The sequence below is a fragment of the Schistocerca serialis genome, chromosome 5, assembly GCF_023864345.2.
Source record: "Schistocerca serialis cubense isolate TAMUIC-IGC-003099 chromosome 5, iqSchSeri2.2, whole genome shotgun sequence".
NCBI classification, from domain to species: Eukaryota; Metazoa; Arthropoda; class Insecta; order Orthoptera; family Acrididae; genus Schistocerca; species Schistocerca serialis.
The window spans coordinates 29,612,450-29,632,417 of NC_064642.1; the positions used below are offsets into that span (position 1 = coordinate 29,612,450).

The 19,968-nt window shown below is 38.6% G+C and overlaps 1 protein-coding gene across 1 annotated transcript in view; it reads left to right on the forward strand.

Annotated features, from left to right (window-relative positions):
• The first annotated feature begins 11,296 nt into the window (after positions 1-11,296).
• Positions 11,297-19,968, forward strand: part of LOC126480769 (non-homologous end-joining factor 1-like) — a 153,538-nt gene continuing 144,866 nt past the window's right edge. Inside the window, exon 1 of the mRNA XM_050104065.1 lies at positions 11,297-11,542. Within this exon, the coding sequence (XP_049960022.1) occupies positions 11,399-11,542 (144 nt within the window). The 5' untranslated portion in view covers positions 11,297-11,398. The remainder of the gene's footprint in view (positions 11,543-19,968) is intronic.

Below are 19,968 nucleotides of genomic sequence, written 5' to 3' on the forward strand. Positions count from 1 at the left end.
TTTAGACACTCTGAAAAAATTATAGAATGATGACGCCTTCTCTTCCATTTCCTTGTAAAGAGTGTCGAACTCTCCTTCACAGTCTCGATTTTTTAACTTTTTTTTTTCTAATACGGACTCTTTTTTGCTCACTGTTCCTGATCCTCATCATCAAGTGCAACAGCAATCAACACAAGCTGCTTTAAACTAAATTTCAGTATTTAATGACGATCTACGAAATAGCGCCTCTGTGGGTATTTTATGAACCAGCTGTAACGTCACGACATTCTTTCGACATTGAAGTGCCATGTAGTGTGAATGCTCAGGAATTCTTCTGACTGTTGATGCTCAAAAACGTGAGCGTTACAAGATGGTGACGTTCCAACAAGTGTGAATGCACCTTTATTTGGAAACAATGCGGAAACTACGACGTACCAGTCAGAACAAGAGGTATCGAATGTTTACTGCTGCTCCATGACAATGGCTGTCCCACATTGGTTCCATTCACAGGTGGCAGACGTCTACGACACAGCAATACCAAAGTTAATCCCAAGAAATGACAAGTGTCTCAATTATTTTGATGACTATGTCGAAAAACAGCTCAAACATTGGTGTACCTATTGCCAGTAAGGTTTTTCATGTAACTATGTTGTCTTTGTTTCAAAAAAATAGGGAAACTTACTTTCTGGATGCACCTCTTATTGTGAAAAACTAATAATATTTAATTTATTGGCTTTTCCAGTCTGGTTTGAGAATATCAGACAACAGACAGATAATAATAGATAATGATAATAGTATGTGATCAGAGTATAAATTTCTAATGGTGCTTAATACAAACTTTGCATGCTTGACAATGGCTTTTTGCGTAAGGTCCATTCATTGTAAGTTTTACCGTGAGTGACTCTTCTGAAAATATTTCTTTATCAGACTTCGTAGATTGAAGAATTCCAAAGCATTGGTTCATCCTGGAGTGGCTGGACCATTCGTAAGATTTGTAACACAGAACCTTTAGCCATGCTCAGAAACCGTTTAACTGGAACAATAGCTTGGAACATAAATGAAAAACAAGATTAAATAATATCACTGTATTCACAAAATATCACACTAAATTAAATTACAGAGACACATTAATTCTGTTGCTGGGTGTAACTATGGGTATGCCTAGTGAGACTGCGTCTCAATAAAATAGTAGTAGTAATAATGGCGGTGTGCCAAATAATTATCTGCAGCGATGGCAGATCTGACTCCGATCTGGACCGCTGCAAGAACAAAAAAGGTGCCATCTTCTCGGCAAGACAACTGAACTGCATAATTATTCTAATGTTTCAGTGGTTTCACGCCATAATCGATACAACCACTTACACTAATTAATATGTTACAAAATTCTTTATTCATATTCTCATCCGTTTTTACAATATATCAATGCCCATCCTGCAAATATGTCTTTAAAAGTACCTTGTAGCAGAATCTATCAGCTTCAAATTCCAAAGAAACATCTGCTGGAATCACATCGAATGGCGAGGAGCACCAGTCATGATCCAGGTTTTGCATTTAGAGTGGTTTAACTCATGGTTCAAGATCTGCCAGTGTTGATAAAATAAGTGTAACCTCTCTCTCTGTACGAGTCAAGGCTCTTTTTGGAGATAATGATAAATGTTCTAGCAAAAGATCATAAAAATTAAACCACATCTGAATTCCTTTATACCCACAAATTATGAAGTTGCTGCATCTCTCTAGCATCCATTATAAGATGAGACATGACCAAAACATCATTCGAGTTCATTGCTTCCAGAAGCTGTACAGCTAAATATATGCCATTAATATCTAACAAATTAGTCTCATCTGCTTCCACAATATTGTATCCACAGATTCTTTGTGATCATCATCATGTTTCATGTAGGTTAGAAAATTGTCTTTAAAAGATTTTTCCATTTGTTTCTTTAAGTTGAGCACTACAACTTTTGAAGACTGAAAGTAAGCAATCATTGTATTTAATTTAGGCAAAATCGGCTGTAGAAATTGGAAATGCAGTTTAACAAATGGAGCATACAGCAAGTTTAGGATATTTTTGAACTTATTAACCTTTTCTGTTGCCAACTGTTCAATAAAAAATAAAATTAATACAACCCACTGCTCCACCATTCGTTCAACAGCAGAAAGAAATGAAAGTCAATAAGTATGTGCTGGATTTATTGTTTTATGTGCAGGATGATTGTAATTAAAGTTAAACTTTCAAAAAGCTGTAGAAATAACATCACTGGTCAGAATGACGTCAAACTGCTATGGAATTTTATCGGAAAGGGGGAAAACGTATGACAGAAGAAGAAAAATAGTGTGTAAACCGATCAATAGATGGCGCTGTATGTGTCAGAATACGTAAATGAAAACACCTGTAATGCTCACGACTCATTGAAGTTGGTATAAACATGCCAAGTTCATGGCTTTTCCTCTTTTCTCGTCTGTGACGTTCACCATGACTGTCTCAATGCAGGATCGCGCCCTTCTTGTAAAGCTGTGTTACAAGAATGATGACTGTGCACACATCACTCTGCAGAAGTTACGGACACTGAAGGATTTGAAAAAAGACGTTGGTTCAATGACTGCTGTAGGTCTGCAGAAAATGATTCGGAAATTCAAAAAGACGGGTTCTTTTGGTGTGCAACCTGGTATAGGGACGAAACGAATTAATTTGATGTCAGTGGAAGCAGTGGCCACAGCAGTGCAGGAGGAGACGAGTGGTGGTGTGCAAACGTGTAGCACACATATAATTGCCCAAACACTGGACGCACCCATGAGCAAGGTGTATAAAATCCTATGAAACATCCTTCTTTGCTATTCATTCAAAATTACCCATGTGCACGAGTTGCTTCCTGTTGACCTGCCAGCAAGAGATATCTTTGCTTTAGAATTTCTAGCTCGCATGGAAGTAGACAATGATTGGCCATGGAAGATTTCTTTGGACAGGCGAAGCCCAATTCCATATGACAGGGTATGTGAATACACAGAATTGTCGAATATGGGCAATGGAAAATCCACACGCAAATAAACCAGTACCACTTCATCCTGAAAAGGTCGCTGTGTGGTGCGGGTTTACGGCATCATTTATCATAGGGCCATATTTTTTCGAAGAGACTGGTGCTTCCGGTCCTGTTACCTGTACTGTCGCTGGTAAGTGCTATGTGTGTCTTTTGCGCAACCACGTCATTCCCGCTCTTCAACAGCGTGGATGGGATCATTTTTACGCAAGATGGTGCGCCTCTGCAGATTGCAAATCCAGTTAAGCAGCCGCTGAACCGCCATTTCGGAAATGCTAGAATTATCAGCCTCCATTTCCCTACATCCTGGCCATCCCGACCACCTGATCTTAAATCGTATGACTTCTGGCTGTGAGGTTATCTGAAAGATGTGTTCAGTCTTCCAATTGCAAACTTAGCTGCATTGAAGGCAAGCATTGCACAACACATTCTGAACGTGACCCCAGAAACACTTTGATCAGTTATGAAACATGCTGTTTCTCGATTTCAACTTATTGCAGAAAACGGTGGAAGCATATTGAACATGTTTTGCCCAGTCAAAAGGAAATTAGTAATCCGACTTCATTTTGATTGATGCCTTTTATGCGGCTTTTGGCCTCAGGAAATTAAAAACCGATGTGAGTGATGCTTTTCATGCGGTTTTTGGCCTCAGGACAATTAAAAACCGATTTTTCCCATCCAATGTGATATGACCTTGCTGTGGTGGATGTTCTTACAGAACTAAGAGTATCACCCCTGTACACACATGCACAGTGAGTAGTACAATTCGTTTAACGTCAAATGTACATCTTAGATATTGTTGTGTGATTCATTTGTCATTTGTAGTCGACCACTATTAAATTATAATGCTTACAAGGCCATCTATTGCTACATTTTGTAACTATTTATTTTTCTTTTGCCATACATTTTCCCCTTTCTCCGATAGTATTTTGTTGCAATTTGACGTCATTCTGACCAGTGGTGTTATTTCTACAGCGGTTTGAAAGCTTTACTTTAATTATAATCACCTTGTACTTTAAGCGGCGCATATTTTTGAAATTGAGCTAGCTGATATCGCTGTTTGCAACTTAGTTTTAAATAATTACGTTCATGTCTTGCAAGTTCCTCACAACAACTAGGAAGTGTCATGCAACCATCATTAGCACACAAGTGAACTGAATGACTAATTCATTTTGTTAATATGATTCCAGGAAGAAACTCCTTTTGCTAATGGAATATTATGTTGGACCAAGACTTGAGTAAGTTCCTCATATGATACAAGTTAGGCCCAGTTACAGACACTGTCATTATTTCAGGCAAATTAGAGTTTGCTCAATATTTGGCCTTTCATTCTATCATAATAGCACACAATAATGCAGGCAGAAATGACTGAAGCAATATGGTTAGGTTAATCTGTCAAAATGGAGAATTTTACCTTTTGATGCTTGGAAATAATTTTTCTGACAAGGGAACCTCCCCATCGCACCCCCCTCAGATTTAGTTATAATTTGGCACAGTGCACAGGCCTTGAAAAACTGAACACAGATCAGTCGAGAAAACAGCAAGAAGTTGTGTGGAACTACGAAAAAATAAGCAAAATATACAAACTGAGTAGTCCATGGGCAACACAGACAACATCAAGCACGGTGTGGGCATAGGAGTTCCGTGGTCACGTGGGTAGCGTGGGCAGCTGCGGAGCGAGAGATCGTTGGTTCAAGTCTTCCCTCGAGCGAGAAGTTTACTTTCTTTATTTTTGCAAAGTTATGATCTGTCCGTTCGTTCATTGACGTCTCTGTTCACTATAATAAGTTTAGTGTCTGTGTTTTGCGACCGCACCGCAAAACCGTGCGATTAGTAGACGAAAGGACGTGCCTCTCCAATGGGAACCGAAAACATTTGATCCAGGAAAACACGTCTGATATATTCTATACGACACTGGTGACGGCATGTGCATCACATGACAGGAATATGTTGTCGACCCACCTAACTTGCACACTTGGCGAATGGGTAAAAAGATTCTTCTACCTTGCCCGATTTAGGTTTTCTTGTGGATGTGATAATCACTCCCAAAAAAGTGATGAAAACATAAGAGTGTGTCACCTTAACTGCAACAAATGAATGGAACAGTTTCACAGTCGCACAGTTTTCTCTTGCTCTGTCAAAACATATGTTTTTAACGTTTTCAAATTTTTCCGTGTGTAGACCGTCAAATCCTGCATATGTCCAAGCAAATCTGAACATGTCCTGGAATTTTGGAGAGCGAAATTGATTATGTGTGATTGCCTGAACTCTGATAATTGTCTGAAAATAAAAATTTAAACTTTTTACTGGAGGGAAGACTTGAACCAAGGTCCTCTTGTTCCGCAGCTGCTCACGCTAACCACGGGACCACGACACTCCTGTGCACACATCATCCTTGATGATGCCTATGTTGACTACTCAGTTTGTATATTTCGCATATTTTTTTTTAGTTCCACACAACTTCTTCCTGTTTTCTCGATTGATACGTGTTCAGTTTTTCAAGGCCTATCCACTGCGCCAAATTATAACTAAATCTGAGGGGAGTGGGGTGGGGAGGTTCCCTTGTGAGAGGATATAGTAGCACTTCTTATTGTATTCGTACTTTTGTTTCTTCTCATAACATTTTGTGCTATCTTAGAGTCAGGAAACGCACTTTTTAACATTGCTGTGGAATGGTCAGTTGTGTTAAAAGGAATATCATGACTTGCTCGGAATGTAGCAAATTTAACCTGAGCTTCCGCAGTTCCTTAGTCGAACATTGTTGTGCCTTTAGATAAAACATTGCAAAAATTGCACATGATTTTCCATTTATATCACTCATTTCACTATTGGGATTTTTTTGGTGCATATTTTTCTTTAACACAGTTAGAGTAGCTACTATAGAATCATTACAGTGTTTGCATTTTGCGTTATATCAGTTACCTGAGTCCTTTACTATCCATGAACGAAATACTGGATTTTTCTCCTATGTCGCGCGATGTTGTTGAAGCCTGTTCTGGAGGTTTCTCACTTTTTGACAGTTGCTCTCTTCGCATTTTTTTTCTTTGGCGTAGGAACACTGCACATCTCTTCATTACTGCTTGACATTGCACCCACTTAATAAATTACACAAATTAACACAAAATGTTAATGTTATATGTTGTTTGACAGGGGGTGCTACCTATTAAACTAGAGAGTGAAGAGCTAAGATGACTGTTAAACAGCTCACAGCACAGCTGTCGGCGTAACCACGTGTAATGAGAAATCGTACACTACAAGGAAGCATCTTCGAAATCCATTGTTTGTCAAATATTTAAGTATTAAGACGAATTATAATGGACACAAGCTGCTAAAATATACCTTATTGCACAACAAGTTCCACACGGGGAGTTTGTAGCAGAAGACGTTCGTAGACAATTTTAACGTGAGCGTAGGTCATTGTTGTGCACGTGCTTTGCAATCGCTTGATAGTAACCTAGTAATGGATGCAGAGTTGACGAGTTACGTAACGATTTCTCTCTTAGAAAGTAAAAATTCCAAAATTGTCTTATTTTCGAGTATAATCCTTCACTTAGGATCATGAAATTATGATTTGCATATGATCTTTATCATACACCTAACAATCCTGAGCAGCAATTACGCCACGATAACTGCTGCAGAAAGCTTGTTTTTTCGAAATACAGCCACCATGGTGCAGTGGTGGAGGGGAAGTGGCGCAACAATGGAGAACCGAGTTGAACTTTTTGGTGGGGAAGCGGCGCAACAACGCAGAACCGAGTTGAACTTTTTGTGACGTGACAAAAATTGAGTGTCTGAAGCTGCACCACTAATGACTAGGAGTTCACACATGCAACTGGAGTATACCACTAGCTGTGGCGACTCTTTTGTTGCATGTGTGAAACAGGCTTCAGACATGATATTATATTCCGCTACACTAACCTGTCTCTTTAGTTTCACATATGAGTTAGGTACTATTTTGCTGTACTTAACATATGGGTCATTCATTCTCCAAATTTTGTGAGTTGCGACCAAAGCACTGTGTTCTTGCCAATGCCAGTGGAACCCATGCTGTTTGTGTGTGTGTCTTGCACCAGAATTTCAAGTTAATGATTGAAGGTTGTAAACTCAAAGCACTAACAAAGAGTGAAGAATACACATTACCATCATACAAGCACTGTGTACCATTTGTTACATGTAATCCTGCACTACCAGCAAGTTTCTTAGGTTCATGTCCCTATTGCCCAGGTGTGATAAGATTAACTGATTATCTGTATGGTCTGTTTGCTAAGAACTGCATTGATGAAATTGCATATAAGTGTTGGTTAACCACAGGCAGGGTAGTTCTAGAGGCTGTAACAAAGTCAACAGGTTATTTCATTGAGGTGCTTGCATCGAGGTTACAACAGCTCCTACTGCACTCATTTATCTCCCAGCAGCAGTCACATTTCTGTAAAATCACTAAAGAAGGTCTCAAAGTAAATGAGTTTCTTGTTCTTTGTGACTTTGCAGAAAATTACTCCTTCACCATTCGGGATGAGGTACGAGGATTTCACTGGAATAGTTCACAGGCTAAAATTCACCCATTTGCAGCTTACTGCAGAGACTCAAGCACTAATGAAATATGGCACGTATCATATGTGGGAATATCTGAGTGCTTTCAGCATGATACAGTGTGTGTATTTTCTTTCCAGACAAATTTCATCAATTTCTTAAAATGTCAGTTTTCAAATCCAAGGAACATTTATTACTTTTCGGATGGATGCGCTGCCCAATACAAAAACAGGAAGAACTATATGAATCTGTTCTACCATCAAGAATATTTTGATGTTACAGCAGAACGGCATTTTTTTTTTTTTTTTGCTACAGTGCATGGGACAGGGCCTTGTGATGGTATAGCAGGGACTGTAAAAAGATTAGCAAGACTTGCCGCCCTCAAGCAACCTTACAAAAATCATATTTTTATATCACGACAGTTGTTTAAGTGCTGCAAGGAAAATATTCCTTCATGTGTCATCCATTATACATCGGTTTCCCATCACGATCAAGATACGGGCAAGCTGAAACAACGTTTCAAAGATGCTAGTACTATTCCAGGTACCCATAAGCTTCAGTGTGTAAAACATGTTAACAAAGGTTTAGTAAAGACAAAGACATATTATGCTTCTGTAGTGAGTAGAGAAGAGTCAGTGATTGCTATGGTGAATGAAATGCTGTTAACAAATAATCATGGATTGTTTGCCTGTATGTTTGACAGTCATTGCAGTCATTGGTAGGTTGCATATGTCTTATAAACATGTGAAGAAACAGATGAGATAAAGGTCAACTTCTTGCATCCACATGGACCAGCTCCATCATTTTTGTTTCCTGCCAAACCAGACACTTGTGTCATCAGAAAATGTGACATAATCACATTAACAATTTAGTTGGAGAATTGTGAGGAGTGATCTAATAACTTTTAATTGCCTTTTCATTACAATTGTGCCGGCTGCAGTGGTCTAGTGGTTCTAGGCGCGCAGTCTGGAACCGCGCGACTGCTACGGTCGCAGGTTCGAATCCTGCCTCGGGCATGGATGTGTGTGATGTCCTTAGGTTAGTTAGGTTTAAGTCGTTCTAAGTTCTAGGGGACTGATGACCACAGTAGCTAAGTCCCATAGTGCTCAGGGCTATTTGAACCATTTGAACCATTACAATTGTAATGTAATGTAAATAATTCATAATACCGCTATAATAATGCAAACCATATTTTTGCGCAATATTACTTATCGATTGTACTTTATCATAATTTGTGTTTCATATATATGTGTTACCTTCTTCATTTGGTAGTGTAGTGATTTTTTGTGCATGATGCCTTTGGTGTGCCATCTCGATATTTAACATATTTATAGTCACATACTGGAGCAATTAAATATACTTTTTTCAAAAAAATTGAAAATTGGGTGTTTTGAGATATTCAAGGTCAAAGGTCAAGGTCAATGACCTTTAGTATTAATATTCTCAGAATCTTGCCATTAGCATATCGATCTAAAGGTCTATTCGTTAGCTTCCCAATGGTACCATTTTCATTGCTGTAACTGAATTAGAAACAGAATTACAATCATTTATGTTGTGACAGACACATGTAAATTTCGCATTAATTCCAAACTTTCCAGACTTTCTTCACAGTTGTAACACACACCTGCAAATAGGTATTTTTCCATCTCTTATCTGGGTCATTGAATGCACCAAATTTGAAACAAATCTGAGATGTTCAGGTTGAAAATGTTACTTTACAGCGTTAACTTGACATTGAATGACCCATATTTTATATCGAATAAAATACGCTACTTCTCTAACCGGCGCCATCTGATTTCTGTTTCTCTGATTCACATTGAATATGTTGATATCTTATCGACAAGGGTCAGTTCTGGGTACGCAGTAATAGGTTCAGTCGTGCATATAGCTTGATACATATGACCATATTATGACGTGCAATGTACTGTGAGTCCCAGCCGTGCACAGACGCGTGTGTAGGAGTAATTACGCTACATAAGGGAAAACGCTTGCATGTATTTTACACTGGAAGTGATCACTTTTATTATGCCGCACGAACACAATACAAACATACGTCAACGCGGGAAAATAAACACTCCTTTTCTCTAAAGAACCTCATTCGCATAGAGAGTGTTTTAGTCACAGTCTACTATAACAGTCGCGACACTTCGCCTCGATTTTGTTGCCTACAGCGCCAGCAGCGCCCCAAGCGGCTGGTAGGTTACACTGTGAGTTCGGCGCGATCGTGAAGGAGAATAGTGGTTGTTTATTTTGATTTTTACAATGGCTTTTACTGGCGGGAGCGTTTGTAGCGCAATAAATTGCACCAACAACAGAAAGAAGACACCAAAGCTGTCTTTTTTTAGGTTTCCTAAGGATCCTGAGAGGTATAACCATCATGTTACTAAACTGTATCGTCAGGATTCACTTGCAAACTATATGTGTATAAATGATGAATGTTTCGTTTTAGGAGCAGAAAATGGCTTGTTAATAGCAGGCGAGAAGACCTCATGAAGAAAGACCCAGTGTACCTGTATAGTAATATTAGGTTTTGTTCGCTACATTTCGAACAAAACCAGTTCATGAACGCAGACAACAACAAACTCGTGTGGAATGCAGTACCCACCCTGTTTGACATTCCAAATAAGCCACCTCAGCTGACGATGAAGAGGAAACTGCCACAAAGATTCGACAGTCAATCTAAAGCAGTAAAACAGCCCTATGACACAGAAGCAGCTGGTTCAGCTCACCATGTATCAGTGCCAGATTCGTGTGAATCGTCAACACAGACCTGCTTTGACGATGAAGTGGTTAGATTAAGTGCAGCTGTTCGTGTCTTGCAAAAGCGTGTGAAGTGTCAGAATGTGCAAATCGCCAGACTTCGAGCGAAACTGCTGTTAATCAAGTTATTTGTTAAAGTGAGACTCGTTTACAGGCTGAAATATTGGAATCAAGACGTAGTTTCTAACAACAAGAAAGCAAATAAGAAACTGAAGAAGTTGGCTCATTTGGGCTGCTGATTTCTTTGGTATGTATTTCGTTCACTTCTGTTGTTAGTCACTTAATTTCCCTTGCTTCTTTCGTGTGATGACATTATTTTGTCAGCACCTTCTTCACTGACAGATTGTTTGAAAATTATACAAATATTTGGTTTTTCGTGAAATGTAGTGTAATCAGCTCATTATAGTGTTTTCAGCATATTCTTCCCACTATTTGGCAGTTGCTTGTCCCACTTAGAATAATAAAAAGATGAAGGTCGTACTTGTGGCAACAGGCGAAAATGACAAACAAACGCAGTAGGCCTACAGAACGATAAACGAGCTGTCGATCGTTTTTGCAAGTAGAGGTACATGTCTGTGCTTCTGACATGTGAATCTGTGTGTTTATATTCTTTTGTTATGAACGTGGTAAGCTGCAATTCTGTCCAATGTCACAAGTGTTTCTTCAGGAATGTGTTGTAGCTTGCCACTCTATTCATGATTTTTGTCCGTGCTGGCGCTTATTTTAGAATCATTTTTAGAAACATATATGCCTTCTGATACCACACAAACCCTTGGAGGCAAGAAAATAACTCAAATAATGCGGAAATTACGTAGGAAATGGATGTAAACAAACATTATGCTTACGACGCGTCTGACGTTCACCTTACCTACCGCTTGGAGCGCTAGTGTCGCTCCATCTGTCAAACGGCAACAACTTTTACAGCAGTGAGTGTCGCGACTGTTATATTAGACTGTGGTTTTAGTGTCCTGCCGACTATCGACTTGTCACTCCCACTTGTGCAATCGTAGTCAGAGATTTTCCTACTAACTCTTGATAGTAATGACTTTGCTGTTCGTAATTGTTTATGTGTTGCTAACTTTTTAGCGCGAAGTATGTTTGTAGTTGAAGATACTCTCCAAACAAAATACCTTATTAAATATGTTTGCCTCGGAGAACAGCATAGAATTGTTGCAACGGACCTAGTTCGTATATGGACAGAAGAAATGTCTTCGGAAGACATTATTCGTCGTTGCCAGGTGAGGGAGGATTTAATTTACATTGTACGGTGTGCATTAAGAGTATTTAAATTATTCGGAACTGGTACTGACCTTTGAGGAGGTGTCATTGCTCTTTTGTGGCAGTTCATAACAATATCCACGTATGGCCTGCCTTTGTTTTTCGTAGATTTATGTCTTGGTTTCCAGGTGACATCAAATTTAAATGGAAAAAAGCACGTTTTTAAAAGAATAAAAAATCTACAGTGTACCCAGAAATGAACCCTCCACAGAGAAGACTATTATTAAGTAAAACATTTTGAGACAATATCAAATGTTTAGCTTAATAACGACCCCAGATTTATTGTGACCCCAGAATTATTGATCACGTCGATACCCCCTGTCAGAACTGACTCATGAAATCTTTTAACTGGCGGACGTAAACCACTCATTGAAGTCTAATATGCATAAGATCCCAACCATAACAAGCATTTTAGCTATTTTCATGTCATTCGTTGGCGTCACCAAACCACTTGTCACCATCCAGTCTAACCTAAACATCGAGCTCAAATATGTATTATTATTGTTAGGTTCAATCAGTTTCTCACATTTATGTGTCACATCATTATTATGTGGCGAGTCAAAACAGTCGAATGTTTACATTAAAACATGTCAGTTTTATTGTTTGTGTACCCTTGTCAGGTGCATTCTCGTTTGTTTGCTTCTGGAAGAAGAACTCTACTCTATGACTGCTGTTACATCTGGCATCATATTCAAAGTTTCCATTGGTTAGGTTTTGTTTTGCTTACATATTAAATCGTACATCATCGCCTTATGAAAGAAACTGCTGCCATTTTTCAGTTCTTGTCAAAGGGCTGGCTCGACATCATAATGTAAGTAGGTAGGTACATAGGGAGGGATGTCGTCTGTTTATTTTTAAAACCAGTTGTACTGTAAGAATAATATGTGGTGCTCACCCACAGTCCTCTAGTAGACTACTATTTAAGGAGCTCTGCATTTTAACTACCGTGTCACACTATATTTATTCTCCCATGAAGTTTGTTTATTTACTAATTGATTCATCCATGGATCATCTGACATTGGTATAGGATCTGTCAAGGTAACACAGCGCAATTCAGTAGGCCAAAATATATATCAGCATTCTTAGTGTGATTTATAAGGGTAGAACAGGTAGTCTATGTGAGTAAAATCATTGGTGATGTAAAAAGTTTTTAGTTTTTTCTTTGTTTTTCCTGGGGAAATGTAATGCCAGCTGACTCTTATTCCACTATTAGTGCAGACTTCAGTAATATTTTCCTTGATATATACACCACAGATTAGTTGATGTACTCACTTTGTGCAGTAAGGATGCCCAATTTCTTAGATAGCTGTTTAATTGAGCGCAGCTACTACTTCCAGTTATTATTCTTATAGCCCTTTTCTGCAGTTTAAAAACTGTCCATGTTTTGTGCCCTTGATCCCCTAACAGAGTCCCAAAGCTAAGAATGGGGTGCATTAAGGCGTTGTGTGCTTATTATTCTATCAACATCTTTGATTTGTTTGTTATTCCACTTATCTGCCCTTTCCAGTTCATTGTTGTAGGTAATACACAGCTGTTCAAAAGTAACAATAATTTACATAATTACAATGCCAGAAGAAAATGAATGGCATTCATTACTCCACATTAAGATTGTCTTTAGCACAAAAGGGGTGCACAGTGCTACAAATAAAATTTTTAATCACTTGCCCAGTGCTGTAAAATGGCTGACAGCAAAGTAAAATTTGAAAATAAACTGAAAAGTTTTCTTCTTGACAGCTCCTTCAATATCATAGAACAATTTCTGTTGTAAGAGTAACAGTTGGTGGGTAGCAATTACTAGCACACGTGTGTTATGTTAGAGAGAGAGAGACGTGTAAATGGTCAGCATCTAGCCATATTTACAAATTGATTTGAATGTAAAATGAGTTTTTCCACATCATTACAATTTATTGTACAAATGATTCATGGGACACGAAACTAACTAGCTGTTTCGTGTGGTATTCTGTCAGTAATCATAGAACATTGTTTTAAATTTTGTTATAGGCCCTATTGAATGAAGCCTACACTTGAACAATGCCCATGACGTCACAAATATGGCGGAAACGACCATACACTAAGACTCCATTATGGCTCCTATGACGTCATTACGTAAACATGACCATAAATATTGAAAATCCAACACACACACGTTCCACAAAAAACCTAATGAGACTAACGGGACAAGTGTGGGAAATTGGGGGTTTTTGGGTGGGGACAAAGTAAATGTAAACAAATTTAGACACACACCACGGTACCAAACCACGCAAAATGACGAAAAAAACTGACAACACGAAACTCCCCAAATTCCACTAAACACAATATCCTCTGGAATCGGACACTTCCCTTGACCTATATAGCTCAACATCAGCCTCCGATCCCACAAATAACCTTTTCCTTGACCTGTTCGCTCAACAGCAACTCCCGGTACCAGAACACTCACAGCAACCACACATTGGAATCAAACACTTCCCTTGACCTATATAGGTCAACAGCAACTAACAATACCAAATCATAAAACCCAAAACTACAACCTCGTCCACAATCATCACTACCTCAATAAACACAACAAACCAACAAAATTGGAATCGAACACTTCCCTTGAGCTATTATACTAACGACATCTCCACATATAGCTGTCCCTGGTCCGAGGTGCTGGAACTTTAGTAAGCCTCATTTCTTCACAACACACTGAACACTACACGACCTCATCCAAAAAGCCGAATAGTTGAAGAAATTTTATTAGAGACAACGCACTGTCCCCCATCATCGTTGACAACCGAAAACTGTTGACCTTGTCAGTCATATCCATACCTACCATAGACATAAAAAAAAGCAATTTACCAAAATTCACACACGACAAACAGAAAAAAAACTACAATAACGTCAACATAACAAATCCAAAATCGTTAACTCACTTAAACAAATTGTGCTGAAAGCACAGTCACTACCGATGTCACATACGTGCAATGCTACTACGCAAATGAACCTCATACGCCACGTAACACGCTAGCCATAAACACACCACCAGAGAGAACCACTGACTGCAACAATATGCCACCCATAAACACTTCACACACGCAAACTAAACCAAAAATATTACCTAACGCATAAACACACCACCAGACAGCACCACTGAACAGATCAAAACGACACCTACAAACACGCCACTCTCACAAACTAAATTCTGTGCCGTCGTGATGTCACACACCACAACACGGGTGGGATCGGACGCTTCGGTCAACCCATAAAACCAGGGTTGCCACAGGTTCTAGAAATCAGGGAATTTCATGGTTTGTTTACTGAGGTGTCATGCATCGTCGCTGGCTGGGTGCAGAGGAGTACATGCGCCGCTTCCCTACTCCCTCGTTTCTACTGCTTCTTCCCTTGCTACCACTCCCCTCAGCGTACAGTCAGTGCTGCCACCACTTCTTGCCGCTAGCCTAGCAGCTGCCGGCAAAGAGGCATGAGGAGTTGTTTGTTTGAATCAAAGACTGTAGACACAACGGCCGTAGATGGCGGTCATGTGTGCATGAGTTGTGTCTGTGTGAATGTGTGTGTGCACTGTCGTTTTCTGACAAAAAGTATGGCTAAAAATTTAGTTGAGAGTTTGATTGTCTTGCCTACATGCCTGTCTGTGGCTCAGCAATCATCTTTACAATGAGTTGCTATCTATCTCATTATTATTGACTCTCAGAGTATCCAAACAAGTTATCTGTTGCATGGACTGATCATCATGGTCTTATTTCATCAACATGCTGTTTGTGGCTTGTGAGTAGCTGGCCACACGAGTGGCTTTCCATCATGGGCCAAAACCGGAGGCCGTTCTTGCGGGTATCTGTAATGGATTGGGCCTCCTGATCTGAAGGCATTCGGTTCCCACTAGTGTGCAGGCCTTGCCTGTCAGATCTGGTAACCATGGACCCAGGACTGCAGTACTCCACAGCAGGCCAGAGACCATGGGTGTTGGATTTCAGGAATTGGGACTGTCTCACCGCAAGCGCATTGTACAGTGTGATATTTTACAGACATTGTATTTGTTCTAATACGTGTATATGTTAAAAAGTATGGACAATAAGAAGAAGAAAATTGTCAGTCGCTGATGGTTTGTACGTTATGTACTCATATATTTCTCTAAAGAAAAATTACTCAATACCTGTAAAATAATAGATATAACACAGTGGGCAATAACTGACAACAATGAACATAGCAGAACCAGCATTTTATTGGCGGTCACCTACAGTGTTGGTTTACACAATTCTTCCATGCCTTGTACATTTCTTTCAAGAAGCTTACCTTTTTCTGAGGTTATTTCTGAAATTAATGAAAGTGTTTTAAATCAGTTTTGTGACTCCAAGGAAATGTGTATTTTTGTCACCAAGTGTGTTTTGTTTTATTGAAATAAAATAACATCAGTGGTCTTAATGAAACACATATACTATTTGGCATGCTTTCTCCATCTAAAAACAGTTCATTACAAAAAATGTTGATGTTAGCACTTAAGATTTTTGCTCATATCAGGAAACGTCTTCTGCTTTGCAAGGTTTTTTATTTATTTATATTTTTAGGTATTTCCTCGTTTGCACTATTGTTTCTTGTATCGTAGCTACAAAGGCAGAGTGTCAACTTACGTCTTAACACTAGAAGGGCCACACCCATCATTTTGTCGGGTATTCTACTTCTGTAGGCTTATTTCTCCTAAATGAAATCTACTGATCCCATTTTCTATGACTTTTCGTAAATGTTTGTTAGGTGTACATCTGCAAAGAATTTACTCAGTAGGACCATTCTGGAAAGTGTCCCAAACAAGTCCTACTACAAGGACTGAAGTCCATTATTTTGAATGGTACCAAAATGTGAACAATAGCTTTCGGACATGTCCAAAGCTATTGTTGTTTACCACCCTAATTTGATTATCTTCTGCAGACCCTTTGTCGATGAGCAACGAAGCTTTGTTGCTCAAGTGGCACAGTTTATGTAGTCCACATTTCAGTTGTTTTGTGATGGTGGTTCAAAGGCGCAGTCTCTGATGAAATTTTAAAATACTTGATGTCAATGTCAGATGGTGAATCTGAAGGAGATGATCCTGGTGATGTGTGTGAAGCTGATGAATTGTGAGAAGATGATGCTGTAAGTGCTATTGATGATGAATATATCCCTCACATCAATGAAATCAGTGATTCTTCAGACAGCGATGTTGCAACTACTGGACAAGAGCAAGCTGAGAAGTTGCAAACCAATGTTGCTTTACCTATAGCAGGTATGTTGGTATAGCCAATGTATTATTATTCTTTTATGTTTCATCGCAACTGATATTTCAGCAAGCATTATGAATGTTTTCTATTTTGCTATATTATAATTTGAAATTGATTGTTTTTTTATGTAACTGAATTATTCTGTTACATACTGTATATTTAGGTACGTCAAACGACAGTGCGCGCTTACCTCCAGTTAACAGCACTAGAGGCGTTCATGGCAGAGTGAAAGGAAAAATTCAGATGGATGAAAATCCTTCCATTGGGAATAGTGAGACAGCTAATGATGGAACAACATGGACTGTTACATGTATGAAAGCTTTTCCTGGAAGGTGTCCACAGCAGAACATCTTGAAGGTAGCACTGGGACCTACAGGCTATGTGAAGAAGTTTGCCAGGGAAAATATATATTCTAGTGCATGGAGATTGCTAGTTGATGACACCATGCTTCAAAATATAAAGATGTGTACAGAAAATAGAGCACGCCAAGAGCTACATAATGACGATTGGACCATTAGCATCGATGCAATAGGAATCACAATATCACTTATGTATTTACGAGGTGTATATGGAGCAAAAAACTTTCCATTGAAGCTGTTATGGCCGAATACATGGGGAATAGCTTCTTTTTTTTTGGGAGGGGGGGGGGGGGGACATAATGATCAGAAATAAGTTCACTGATATTTTGTGGTTTATGCAATTTGACAAAAAGAGCACTTGTTCACGTACACTAAAGACAGATCGTTTTGCACCTGCTGCCCATGTGTAGAATTGTTTCATTGCCAATTTCTTGCTGTGTTATATTCCAGGTGAAAATATCACTGTGGATGAGCAATTGTTTGCATGCAAGGCTAGATGCTCATTCATTCAATACATGAGCAATAAGTCAGACAAATTTGGAATAAAGTTTTGGCTTGCAGTTGATATGAACTCTAAGTATCTGGCGAGTGGGTTTCTTTATCTAGGCAAAGATGAGCATTGTCCCATAGGTGTTCCCCTTGCAGAGCATGTTGTTACATGTCTTACGCAACCCTTTGTTTCCGCAGGAAGAAACATAACCTGCGACAATTTTTTCACAATGAAATACCTTGCAGAAAATTTGAAACGTAAGAGTACAATCGTTGTAGTCACTATGAAGATATCTATAGGGGAAATACCTCGATCAGCAAAATCTGCTGTAGCGCCTCTGCACACAACTATTCTTCATAAGTCAGGTGACATGACTAAAAACATGCTATCAGGGGAAAAAGAAGAGAAATGTGCTTATTTTGAGTTCAATGCATGACACAGTAACTATTGACGAACAACATCCTAAAAGCTACCAGAGTCAGTGGCCTATTACAATAACACGAAGTATGACTTTGACAAAATTGATCAAATGGCTCTGCCTTACACTGTGAAGTATGGATGCCGCAGATGGCCCATGCATGTTTTTTGCAGTGTCTTGGACTAAGCAGCTATAAGTGTTTGGGTACTCCATAAGGAAGTAACAGAAGAAAAAGTAAGCAGACATCAGTTTATATACAAATTGGCAGAAGAGTTGGCTTCAGCAAGTAAGGCCACAAGGGTACAAAATACTCTTGCTAATACAGTATCACCACATTGCAACATTTGGAAGACTTGTCAAAGTGGAGGGTGTAAAGGAAAGAATAGAAGCAAGTATTTATGTATAAAGTGTGGCAAGTATGTTTGCAGAACGTATTTAGGCAATGCTGAATACACCTGTGTGAGGTGTCACGATGCCGCAGCTGGTTTTGAATGAGTAAAATCAGGGTTATAAATGTTTTCTCTATATAGAATATATTGTACTTTTCAGATATTTGTGTTAAAACACAGTTTTCTTGTCTACGGAAAGTTATGTATTTGACATTTTGTTACATAATGTTTTGATTAATTTTTAGGTATAATATGTTCATTGTACCATGTAATCCTACAGAAAAAAGTAAAACTATATCCTGGTAAACTGTGTAACTTGTCTGGAACAAATTGATGTGTGTTACAATGTGTTTACTCTTTTAAAACGGCTAATGAAACTGTACCCATCAAAATGACAGGTTGGTCCTTCTAGGTAGATTGAAATCCCCAGTCCTTCTAATGTTAACTTACCTTCGAGATCTCAAAATTTTTCAGCGAAAAAAGCTAAAACTTGTATGGAAATCAGAGAATTTCATTTTGGGAAACGTGTGGCAATCCTGGAAACATATCCAGATTTCATTCAAAAATTCTCTTCTCTGTTACACTGATTTTAGTTAACTATTTAATCTGCTTGGTCAGTTTATTGTATAGTCTTACATATGTCACTACTGTACACTGTTATGTAATTTACAACCTCACTTGAAAACTACTCTGCTTTGGCAACCAGTTTTGGATGGCAAGTATCCATGCAAGTTTCCTGTAAAGTCTAAGGTTACTGACAGGAGTTCAAATTGTACAATAAATCTTCTTACACAGTAGATTTGGTAATATACTTATAAATATTGATGACATAAATGGATTTCTTTAAGAATTCGAACTCTGTCAGTAACCTTAAATTTCGTGTATTTTTTAGAAACTTGATAATCTGATACCGGTTGTCAATAAAATACAGTCTTATAGTAATACACTGTACTGCATACTATATTGTCCACTTGCTGTTGGCCTGTGCTTCTGTGGCAAATTTTACGAACAGTGCACTGACATACACACTGATGGCAAAACTCAAAGGACGTTACATGGTGGTAATAGGCAATACCCATTACAAAACAATTAATTTACACTGGAGGTATGAATTAAAAATACCTTCAGTCACAATTGTGACTGAAGGCATTTTTTTAATTCATACCTCAAGTGTATTGAGTACAGTCACATTTGAAGCTGCAAAATATGGATAAAATAAAAAATTTAATTTATGTTATTTTGGCTTCTTCTTGCTCAAACTTTTTTCCACCATATTGACTTAACTTTCTTTCTTTCCAGTATTTCTGGCTACAGTATTGTCACCAGAAAAGAGAATAATTTCTGCATATGATAAAATTGCTGGGAAATAATTGATCTGGGTCTATACCAAAAACAAGTATGGTTCCTACTCAGGAGAACTGTTACATTAATGCATTTGTGTATAATTCATATCTTAATAAAAATTGTGCCCCAAGGCCTGT